An 11,724-nucleotide genomic window follows, 5' to 3' on the forward strand; every position below is an offset into this window, starting at 1 on the left:
GATAGATAGATAGATAGATAGATAGATAGATAGATAGATAGATAGATAGATAGATAGATAGATAGATAGATAGATAGATAGATAGATAGATAGATAGATAGATACAAACTCCACATTTTAACCGTTTTCTTGGTGCTTTTATTTTGAAAGTAGCAAGCGCAACCGGAAACGATGGGTGTTACAGTTTTCGCCGTGAGTTCGGAACCACCCACCCTAATCCCCCAGAACCAAAGAAACCCGGTTTCAGGTTGCAGCGACGAAACTCATCTCGCAGTTCTGGGTCCAGAACGGGAATGTGACGGACCCTACGGTTAAACCGCTGAAGCGGAGAAAGCGAGAGAGCAGAAGAAGAAGAAGAAAGCGGCTGTTTCAAAGTGCAGAAGAAGAAACCGGAAACTGTTTAACCGAAATATTCATTTATGTCGATGGTCCCGATAAGCAGTAGCGTTTACTTCGTTGTGTTGCAACGTGGAGAGAAGAGACCGTCTTGGAGTTTACTGTGTGTGATTTAAAAAAACAAAAAAGGCACCGTTGATAAAAGGTAAGTAAAATAAAAGTTGGTGAAATAAACTGCACAAATCAACTGTCGGTCCAGAAAACGTGTTGTTAGCTGCGTTAGCTAGCAACTGGAGAGTCTTGGCTCCGTTTGGAAAATTTAGTGTTGCAACCAAGTTTGAAATTGTTCAAATGAATTTCTGCTTTCCAGTCTTGACAGCGATTTCACTGCGATAATTGCAGTACTCGTAACTATTTCTGTGTGAGCTTAACTGGGTAAACGTATCCTGCTAACTTATACCCGGGTTCTAAATATACATCGAGGCGTAAAAAAGGTGCTGATATCTGCTGAACTGCATGTCCTGCAAAACTCACAAGAAGAATAATACCTCACTGATTCAACTGGATTTGATTCTACTTTCACTGAAGTTTAAGAATGCACTTCATCAACCAAAACGCACGGTCAAAAACTGGTATTATTTTAATTTTAGGAGCGTTACAGACAGGCTATGAATAGGATGTAAGCAGAACCCATCCTATAAAAACCTTCAGATGAGGAATATAAGAATGAACTGGTGGTATTATTAGATGTGTAGGTTTGCACTTTCTGAGAAACCTTAATTTCTGTAAGATTGTGTAGCTATTACAGATATAAAACGTGCCACAATAATGTTTTTGTATAAGAAATCTACACAAGCTTCTGACCCATGAAATAACAGTGGCAAAGGTGTGTGACCCCATCTGTTTAAATGTCCAAAAGTGCTAATGATCCTTTTAAATAAGGGCATAATGACAACACAAACAGTCTTAGCATCCATTTAAATCATTAAATGACTTTTAATTCAATTCACTGTAACAATTATGGTGTAAATATATCATAAAAACTGTGTTTTTAATTGTAACTTGATATCTGGAGATTATCTAAGGACCCCTACTTGGTGTTGGGTGACCCACATTGGGGTCCTGACCCCAACTTTGGGAAGCATTGCTTTAGACTATTTGTTTTCTGTCTCTGAAAGGAGATATTATTATGAAGGCAAAAATGTCAGAACTGCCTTTTATTTAAAGTGGTATATTACTGCCAATCACCAACAACATATAACATATTTAGTGTTGTTTAAGTAAAATTTTGTAGAAATAATAGTAAGTTTAGTGCTTTAATGTAATGTAATATATTAGCAATGTTTATGTTAAAAATAAGCATGAAATGTTGCGCTGCAGCTCCTCATAACTCGGTCTTTAAAATGATGGTCTTTGACAATAAATTAAAGCAACATTTTGGTTAGAAGCACTGAAATATGCTGTTCAGTTTATACAGGATATTGACATTAAAGCATATTGACTGTGCAGCGTAATGTCAAGATTATAGCATCTTTGTATTCAAATCTAGACTGCTTTCATTACAAGGTTTAATTATTTTTTTACTTAAAATCTTGGCTTTAAGATGTCATATTTTGATAGCCTTTTAGAACTAATATTCTCTTTTCTCTCATGGCCGTGGTTTTGTTTCTAAAAAAAAAAAAGTGTTTGTTTTCAATTTATTCTTGTGTCTTCCTGTTCCCTTCTCATAAGCCACTGTTGAGTTCAGTCTGGCTCGTCGCCAACAAAACATTTTGGACCAAAAACATTCCTGTGACAAACAGACTTCATATTCAAAACATCTGGACACAGGGCTGTGGGAATATCTGAGCAAAGTTCAAGTCTTAACTGTCAGACAGAAACATGAAGCTCAAAATATTGATTGACAGAGAGAAACGGATCACACGCTGTGTGCTCATTGCTTACATAAATACGTTTAGAGAAAGATCGCCTTATGAGTTAAAGCAGCTCAAGCTGTTAAAATGCTGGATGACACAGTTTTATTCAGACGGGATCCACATTGTTCATCTGTAGAGCCTTCAATCAAGGATCACCATGACCATTAAGAAGAGGTATTCACTTGGAAAATGCAATTATTCATAAGAGAAATGTTATTATTTATCAGCAAACACTGTTGTCTTGTTTTAGTAATTCCATAAGAATTGCTGCCGTGCACTTTCTTCTCAGTAATAGCGGGATATAACAATCTGATTTAGTTCAAATGTTTTACATCTATAGTTTGGGGCTGTCGTGTTTAATGGTCATTGTTTTTACGTGAAAAATTCCAAATCTTGGGAGTCATTTAATCCTTTTTGTTCAAAATTTCAGCTGACCGTCTCCCCTTTTTTTCTACCCACCAGGTGCCATGAGCAGTGACCTGAACGTGCCGATGGGCTCCCCAGTCCCAGGGGTCTCAGAGCAACCTCTGGACAACGGGGACTACAGGGACTGGGTCCGGCGCAGCTACCTGGAGCTGGTCAGCTCCAACCACCATTCAGTGCAGGCCCTGTCCTGGAGGAAACTCTACCTGAGTCGTGCCAAACTGAAGGCCTCCAGCAGGACCTCTGCGCTGCTCTCCGGTTTTGCAATGGTACGTTCTTGTAGTTGTTTTTTTAAACCAGAGCAGGGTTTAGTTTTCCAGGAAGCTGATGTTTTCTGTTCATTTCAGTACCACTAAACTTCAAAGATCTGTATAATCTCTGTCTTGTTTAGCAACTGGTAAGTCAAGCAGGAAATGGGTTTGAATTTCCTCTTCATGGTTTCAAGAGCTCATTTATGGTCATAGTTTGGCTAGTTTTTCTTTTAAATTGCCTTTGGTGACTACATAAACAATCATAACACTGATTAAAAGAGGGTTAGTTAAAGATGCAAATGCTAATATGTTCCATTTAGGGGTCACTAGATTAGTTTCAGGAACTTTATTGCTCAAAAACCAGTTTCCTCATGTTGTCCACAGCTGCAGCTTCTCTTATCTGCAGCTTTTTATTTAAACTCTTGTCTCGTGAGGACCCACTGAACTCGTGTTCATTTGTTTTCGCATTAAAAGAACTTTAAGTGTATGATTTAAGCTTTGTTGCTTGTTTAAAATGGTAATATCTTTAGAAAGTGCAGATTTTCTCTCACAGCTTTAATTTGTACATAAATAAGTGTACATGCATCATATCATTACAAACCTAAGATTTGTTTATTGTGTACTGATTCAACATTCTGAGTATTTATGCTAATTATTTAACATCATTTTTTATTAGTGGTTGTTAAAGGTTGACTTCAGAGCAAACTATCAGCAACTTGACTCTTTTAGGATGATAAATCTTCTCAAATAAAATCAGAAAGGATTCTAACATTCTGCTGTTTTTCACTCACATGGCGTTAGAAATTGGATTTGATTTGTGTCTGAATTCTTTGATCCGCTGACAAGTGCCTGGGTGCTAACTGACTCACTAATTCTCTGAGATTATCCAGGGATGTGCTGGAAACCAACTGATGCAACCGACGCAATTTTAGAATGAGTGTTAAGTCAGTCTTCCAGGGTCCATATTTTCACATTGGAATTGCTGGAGCCACTGAGGTTTGCTGTAAATTTAGCAGCAGACTTTTTTTTTACTCAGAGTTATTAGATCACACACAGACAAAATATGTCCAGAGGGCTAAAAGCAAGCCTTCAGGCCGTCTTCTGGCCGCCGCGTTTTCAAAATGATTACAAAGAAACATTCAAAACCAATTTCTTATTAATTCGTTAATCTTGAGGCGAGCAAAAAATCACTCCGCACTGCCTTTTTATCTGTTATCAAAAGAGATTTCTCTTCATATTTTGGAGCCTACACTTCTTTTCTAAGTATTGTCATTAGTTGGAGTGGTAGAAAAAGCCCTAAATGTGTTTTCAAACTTATCTTGAACAAAGCAGTCAAACCTGAAATGATCAGGAACAAAAGTTGTCTGTCTGCCATCGTACATCCGAAACAGATCAGGCGTTTCTCAATACATGTCTGGATTATAACAAGGGTGTTTTTGTCCTAGGTGGCCATGGTGGAGGTCCAGTTGGAGGTGAAGTACAGTTACCCCCGAGAGCTCCTCATTGCCTTCAGTGTGTGCACCACCGTGCTGGTGGCGGTGCACCTCTTCGCTCTGCTGATCAGCACCTGCATCCTGCCCAACGTTGAAGCTGTCAGCAACATCCACAACCTGAACTCGGTCAGCGAATCGCCTCACGAGCGCATGCACCACTACATCGAGCTGGCGTGGGGCTTCTCCACAGCCCTGGGCATCCTGCTGTTTCTGGCGGAGGTGGTGCTCCTCTGCTGGGTCAAGTTCCTGCCCGTGGACTCGGACGAGCTGAAAAAGGCGGCCCTCTGCACCACCACGACGGCGAGCCCCGAGGTGCCCAAAAACAGCGGCTGGCAGGCCGCGCTGGCCTCCACCATCATCATGGTGCCCGTGGGGGTGATTTTTGTGATGTTCACCATACACTTCTATCGCTCTCTGGTGCGCCACAAGACTGAGCGCCACCACCAGGAGATCGAGGAACTGCACAAGATAAAGGTGCAGCTAGACGGCCATGAGAGAGGCCTCCAAAATGTGTGAAAACATGGCGGCAGCTTTAAAAACTCTCCTCTGTGTTACGTAATTATCAAGCCGTTTGTCTTCTTTGCCATTTGCTCTGGATGTCGTTAATGCCTTGAACACACGAGCCGTCTTGTTCTATTACAGATATGTTACTTCAGACTGCTAATTTATTCATAAGATGAATGTTTAAGAATTGTGTGGTAACTATGTTTTTCATCTGATGCTCTATACTGTTGGTAAAGGACAAAATTTAAAGGTTTACAGAAAAAAAAGGGCTAATAAGCTTAGAGTACCAAATGTGCTATACTTTTTATATTTTATGCTAGGGTTTGACTGCTAGTTGGTGTTTCATTTTGTTAGCACATGCCTGTATTCAGTCTGAGCGTCGATAGGCTCAGAACATCTCGTCTCGTCTTAAATGTGCAATTATTCAGGATGATATTCACTTCCACCAAAATTAGCTTCTACCTTAAGCTAATTACCAGCTGTTCTTTTTGTGATCAGCCAAAGATTGTCTAATAAATCTGGAGTGTAGATTATATTTTAGAAATAACAGCTATAATATATGTTGGATAAACTGAGAAATCAAATATTATTAGCAAAGTTTGGCCAGTTTTATTTGCTCTAAATCAGGATTTCCAGTATTTGAAATGAATTGCTTATAAAAACATAGGTATGCCAAAGTAACAACATGCTTTCTCCTGTTACTGTACCTGCCTTTCTAGCTACCCAACTCTTTTCTATGGATATATAAAATTAGAAGGCTTATTTACCTCCTGATACAAATTAGACAGAAGGTTCCTGAACCTTTAAGGTTTATATTGAAGCGTGCAGCGTGACTATCTTGGCCTTTTCCCCGCTCTGTTACGACTGATGGAGAGTAATCCTCCACCACATATCTGTGTCTGAAGCTGCATGGTGACTGACTGTGGTTAAGTCTTAAAAAAAACGTTGCGTTCTTGTGAAATTCTGCAGAGATTAGTTGGCATCACTGTGTTTTCATGCAAAGTCTTCTCCTTGACGTTAAAGTAGCTTTTATTTCCTGTCTGTTACGAAGACCGCGGAGCCTGTGTGGAAAAGCATCAGAGACGATTCTCATTACTGATGCTGCTTAAATATACGAAGCTGTTCACATTTTGTTCTGCCTTACAGAAATACTGCCTTTTCTGAACTGCTGTTTTGTTCCGGGTCATAACACGAGCGCGTCTCTCACTGGAAGCGGGTCCTGATGCGGCGTGCTAAATGTTGTTGTGCCCTCCAAGTTTGCGTACTACATGTTGGAGTCATTTTTAGTTTCTTGGGTGAGGGCGGAATATTTTTTTTATTTTTTTGTGTGTTCTAAGTAAAGGTTATCACATTCCAAATACCCCGGCTGACCAAAGTGTCGCTCAGTTACGGTTTCTTTGCGCTCAGAAGAGGCAGAAGCGGACGTGTAGTTCATCTGTACAGGGAATGTCTGCCATCGTTCCGTGTCTGTGGCTTTGTGTCGAACGCTGCAGAGGTTGAAGTTGCAGTTCACGTCCTGCGACACACTGCCAAAATAAAACTTAAGGTGGATGTTTTCTTCCCTCCTCCTCTCAGAAGGGAAGTGTCATTTCATAACGAGAACAAGGAATGTCTGTAAATTGGACTGAAGGTCGGGGAATGAAAAAGCATCTCAGCAACTGTTTTGTTTGGTGTCTTATTTTACTACAAATATTCATGGTTCTCAGGGGAGGAACCCTTTTAGATGGAGCAGTTCCCCTTTAACCTCTGCTATGAGACCCTGTTGGCTGTGCTGACATGAAGGAGATCGTTGAGCTGCTGTTCTGGACTTTTATTAGAAATGTCAGGTTTTCCGTTACATTACGCGTTTTCTTAAAAACATCATATTGATCTGATTAAAGGGATAATCTGGTCAATTTTGAAGTGATGCTTTGTTGAAGCCTTTATAAACCTGAACAATGATTTTAAATAAAAAATAAAACAGAATAGGCCCTTGTTTACTAACCTATTAGCTTAGCCTTTTGCCCTTTTTCCTGAGAGCTTTTCAAAAATGACCAGACTATCCCTTTAATGGCTGATTTGAAACGTAACATTTTTAACCATACAGATTATTTTGGCATTTATTAAGTTTCTTCGAGAAGCGTAGATTGAAGTTTCCACCAGACTTTATATGAACACTATTTAAAGGGACTGTTCAGCTCTTTTCAGGTGTGGTTCTATGGAAAGGTTCTACTGGATGACTAACTTTATAGATATCTGTTTGAGCATCCTCAGCTGGGAGGAACCAGGAGGATGAGTTAACAGCTAGTCAAAGTGGGGCCAACACCAAACTGGATCTCTGCCATCTTAAAACAACCTAAAGTTTAGGTATATTTTTTTAAACTTTTACATTACCATTAATTTCACGTTTGAAAGTTGTTAGCAAATGCAAACAGCAGCTACTTCCAATAGGAATATAATAATATTTCTACTGGATTACTAATGTGAAATAGGTTTATTTAAAGAAAAAAATTTAAAAATACAGTAAATACTCTCCTCTTCGTCCCTCAGAACTAAACTCCAAACTGATGGCAGTCAGAGCCATCCACAACAGGTAAGATATTAGCTGCTCATAACCTTTCCACAGATCCTCACCTAAAATAACTGTCCTTTTAAGATTTACAATAAAAAAGAAGACTTTAAAGTTCTGACCAGGTATAATTTAATATCTATGGTGTTTTGACCACAGCAGAACATGGTGAGAAATTAATATTTGTCGAGAAGATAAAACAATAAAACACTCCACGACGGCATGTTTTGTCTGTAACGACTCATAAAATTCAGCATTGTACTGATTTGTTCTTTTAAGTTTTATTTTGAGTTTTAAAAGGAACCAAAAGGAGAAAAGGAAACAAAAAAGAAGATTCTGGAGCGTTTTAAAAGAAACCTGCCTTTATTTTTCAGGCCAGCAGAGGGCGTACAGTGCACATTTTATGGCACTAACTCATAATGTACAATTCACCTTCAACATTTTGGAAAAAAAGGTGCTCCTCATCATCATCATCAATAATTGTGTCTCTTTTAGGACACACGTTAAACCATCTTCCTCTCCTTTACATGCATATGCTACATATTTTACACTTTTATCTCCAAGACCTTCAAAAGTACATTAAACACATTAGTTCATATAAACATTTCAGGTGCAGGTAACGACTTTCTCTCATTCTTTTAACAAATTCATGTGGGACTAATTAATTCAATAGCCTTGGAGAAAGAAAATCTCATGTTTTAAATTTTACAAATACAAACAACATGATCACAAGCCAAAATTTCATTTAAATGTAAACTGAAAAGCAAAAAAATTGTTTTGACAGAAGGTGAAGATGTGGTTCATTTGAAAGATTAAAAACATTTGGTGAATGTTTTCTAAAAAAAAAAAACGAAACTTTCAATAAGGTAGTCTACACATTACACTGTATGTAATTAAAAGTTAGCTTAATGATAAAACTGCATGCAGATGATGAAAGCAAGTATAAACTAGTCTCCTAATGCCCTTTCAGTTTAAAATAATGACAGCAAATACAATGACCTCATGAGCTACTTAAAAAAAAAAATAAAAATCCGGTTTAGCTGTTGCACAACGATCGCGGCGCTCTGGGAAATGTTTCAAACAGCGGAGTGCTCATCGTGGCTGTCGAAGTTCCAGATGTGATTTTAGTGCCTTTTTAACCGATTTGCTCACTAAAAACTTCGATGTGGACAAACTTTTCTTTCTGCCTTCTTGCTGTTCTGTCCAATCAGATCCCAAAAGCACATTTTAGTACAGGGGTCTCCAAACCTGGTCCTCGAGGGCCACCATCCTGCAGGTTTTCCTTGTTTCCCTGCTCCAACACACCTGATTCAGTGGTTAAATGACCTCTTCATGTTCTGCAGAAGCCTGTTAATCACCCATTGATTCACATCAGGTGTGTTGGAGCAGAGAAACAAGTAAAACATGCAGGATGGTGGCCCTCCAGGACCAGGATTGCCCACCCCTGTTTTAGTAGCTTTGAGACAAACAATCATGGCCGTTACGGCAGCAGCCAGACGTGCTGAGGCAGAAGAGTTTCCTTTAAAGTCTCACTGGGCTGCGACTAGTTGGCGAGTGGCATTGGTGAGGGAGTCACCAGAACGCCGAGCGCCGTTCACCGAGGTTCTCAGCTTCCTCACAGAGGCATGAAGTCCTGTCGCTCAAAACGTGTGACACGTTCTCTTGTCGTCACGAGCCGAGCGCCTCCAACCCACTGTCAGGAACACTGGCGCTGTATTTTGACACCTGCGTTGAAGCCAGGAGCTCTGAGAGCCACGTTGATGAAGAATTATTATAAAACGGGTCCAAATCTGCTCAGCTTCATATCAAAAGCGTACGCCAGCAGATTAAAGATGTATCAAAAACAGCTGCCAAGGTGGGTACGAGCAGAACGCAGTTTTGCGAGCCGTGCACACAGGAGTCGGCCATGTACTCAAAACTTTGATTGTTTTCTGGCAGATCTGAGTCTCCAACAGTCGCAGCTCAGTGAGGTGCCTCCACGTTTCACAGGACATGGAAGTGGTGTCCTGTTTCAGTGAAAAGATCAAGAAGCTGCAGGAAATCTGGGCCGTAACAACAGATTGTTTTTACTGTGACATATTTGCACTGTTGCATTTTGAGTAAATAAGAAGGTGTATTCAGAAAGTAAAGATCAGGTCATTTGTTAAATTGAGATATTTACAAAATCAAGTCGAGATCTGAAGTTAAATCGGCTGAAAAGTTATTAAGCCAATCAAAAATATGGTATTCTAGTGCAAGAAACCTTGTTGTTGTCCAAGTCCAACCCAGACTGTTCAGAGAAAAGACAGACAGCACCTCTCTGGTATCCGGTTACGTTGCGAGTCGTTATAATAAAGAGCGATGATCGGTGAAGGCGGCAAGCATTACAAATGTGAAATCTATTCAATGTGCAAAAACATAAAAACTGATGAGTGTGACCGACATGGTGAGCATCCGCGTGAACCGATAAAAGGCATCTAAAAAGTTTAAAAAAAACCCATAAATCAGCATGCACTTTGGGGACTCGTGTCGTACGGTAAGGCAGCTGAACGTCTCCGTCACCTTCCCCGCCAAAAACACTCCACACAGACGGGTTTCCCCCTGGGGGGGGGGGACTTCTCTCCGAGCAGAACCAGACTGGGAGCCGTTAACGAGCTTTCGGTGCTTTGGCAGTTCGGACTCTTAATGAACCACAGAGAGTTCTGTCACTTACCAGGTAAAGAGCCGATAATAAACAAATAACTGTTAATCTGAGGACACTGGAGTTTAACTTGTGTACTGCTTACACTCGTTCCCCATGTAGATCTTTGATTTTGATCTAAAATGGGGTTGAAATGATCCAAATGGAACCTGTAAGCAGCTTTAAGGAGACCTCAACAAGGTTGGAGTGTTTCTGAAGCTTCATTTGAAACATTTATCAAACAATTTAGTTTCTACGTTGAGTTTACACAACAAGGACCTTCAAATAGAACTTCTCAAACAGAAAACGAAAGAAAGAAAAACCGAATTGAAGCTCTTCTTTCTGTCCTTCCTCTCGCTCGTTACCGTCAGTGTCCGCTATTATGCACAGTTTGTCCCGATAATCAAAACATTCAAAAAAATTCATGAGCCGCAGAGACTTTGAGACGACATGCCACAGGGTACGAAACGCCAAAAGAAAAAACAAATTAAATCACCGGTTTAAGAGCTAACATAGCTTATAATCAATCAGTCTAAGAAGAAAAAAAAAGGGAAAAAAAAACCTGATGAAACGGCTTGAAGGCTGTCACTCTGTGGACAAATAAACTCATCTTAGCTCATCTCGGTGGTGGAAAACCCTCCTGCGTGGCCTGATTCTCCTGTTGGGGGTCGGGGGGGAGTGGGGTTACACTCTGAAGCTCTCCCCCTTGCCGTCGATGTGGCGCAGACGCAGGTAAACGTCGGTGCCGATGCCCTGCATGGACTGCACCGACAGGGAGCCCCCCAGGTACTCGGCGTAGGCCCTGGACGTGGGCAAGCCGAAACCAAACCTGCGGAGCAGAGAGGAAGAAAAAGCAGCAGTCAGGCGCCTGAAAGGTGACGGGGAACAAGCGGCTGGTGCTGACGCTCTCACCCGTGCATGGGGCTGGACTGATTCCCGCTGTTGGTGATGGTGTTGAAGAGGTTGCTCATGCGGGGGTCCTGCGCGCTCTCCTCTGCGGTGCTGAAGTGGTAGTTCATCACTTTGTCGATTATATTGTGAGGAATGCCGCCTCCACGGTCTGAAATCCTAAAGTTAAAGAAAACAAACCGTCACAGTTTGATCTGAACTGCGGCTAAGAAGAAAAAAACGTTACCTGATTTCCTCCAAGCTGCTCTTTATTTTCACAATATTAACAGAGAAATGTCACAAAACTTCAAAATAAAACCAGTGTGTGTTATATGTACGTCACACAGGCCACCTGAGAGAGAAACGGACTGAATGTTGGAGTCAAACATTCGCTCTCACAGACATTTAGTTTGGACAGCCTGGATGAAAAGCAGTTTCTGCTTTTGGAGCTTTCCTTCAAACAGACTGAACCCCGAGCAGCTCTGTGGTCCTTTTCTTCAAACACGTCTGTGTCTGTTTTAGCTTTCTTTTACTAAAGAATATTTTAATAAACATATCAACACTTAATGCTAAAACTTAGAGGTTCAGATGTTCGTTTTACAACTTAGGAGAGGTCAGCCGATGCTTGTTTGTTTATGCTGATCTTTTAAATATCAGGGCACCAACTTTTTCTTCTTTTTTTTTTTTTTTTTTTAAATGTCTGTCC

At 40.5% G+C, this 11,724-nt stretch overlaps 2 protein-coding genes across 2 annotated transcripts in view; one reads left to right on the forward strand and one right to left on the reverse strand.

Annotated features, from left to right (window-relative positions):
* Positions 1-184: 184 nt before the first annotated feature.
* orai2 (ORAI calcium release-activated calcium modulator 2) lies at positions 185-8,495 on the forward strand. The gene is made up of 3 exons (XM_017419907.3): positions 185-541; positions 2,715-2,944; positions 4,372-8,495. Exons 2-3 carry the CDS (start codon positions 2,720-2,722, stop codon positions 4,933-4,935), a joined length of 789 nt encoding a protein of 262 aa, XP_017275396.1. The 5' UTR covers positions 185-541; positions 2,715-2,719; the 3' UTR covers positions 4,936-8,495.
* Positions 7,816-11,724, reverse strand: part of bckdk (branched chain ketoacid dehydrogenase kinase) — a 14,099-nt gene continuing 10,190 nt past the window's right edge. Inside the window, exons 10-11 of the mRNA XM_017419906.3 lie at positions 11,043-11,198; positions 7,816-10,959 (exon numbers count right to left, since the gene is read on the reverse strand). Coding sequence (XP_017275395.1) covers positions 10,815-10,959; positions 11,043-11,198 — 301 coding nt within the window. The 3' untranslated portion in view covers positions 7,816-10,814. The remainder of the gene's footprint in view (positions 10,960-11,042; positions 11,199-11,724) is intronic.

This window comes from Kryptolebias marmoratus, linkage group LG13, assembly GCF_001649575.2.
Source record: "Kryptolebias marmoratus isolate JLee-2015 linkage group LG13, ASM164957v2, whole genome shotgun sequence".
NCBI classification, from domain to species: domain Eukaryota; kingdom Metazoa; phylum Chordata; class Actinopteri; order Cyprinodontiformes; family Rivulidae; genus Kryptolebias; species Kryptolebias marmoratus.

Coding starts and splice junctions, on each gene's coding strand:
- orai2 (XM_017419907.3), top strand. CDS start 2,720: ATGAGCAGTGACCTGAACGTGCCGATGGGCTCCCCAGTCCCAGGGGTC. Junction 2,945..4,371: donor TGCTCTCCGGTTTTGCAATG/GTACGTTCTTGT, acceptor TTTTTGTCCTAG/GTGGCCATGGTGGAGGTCCA.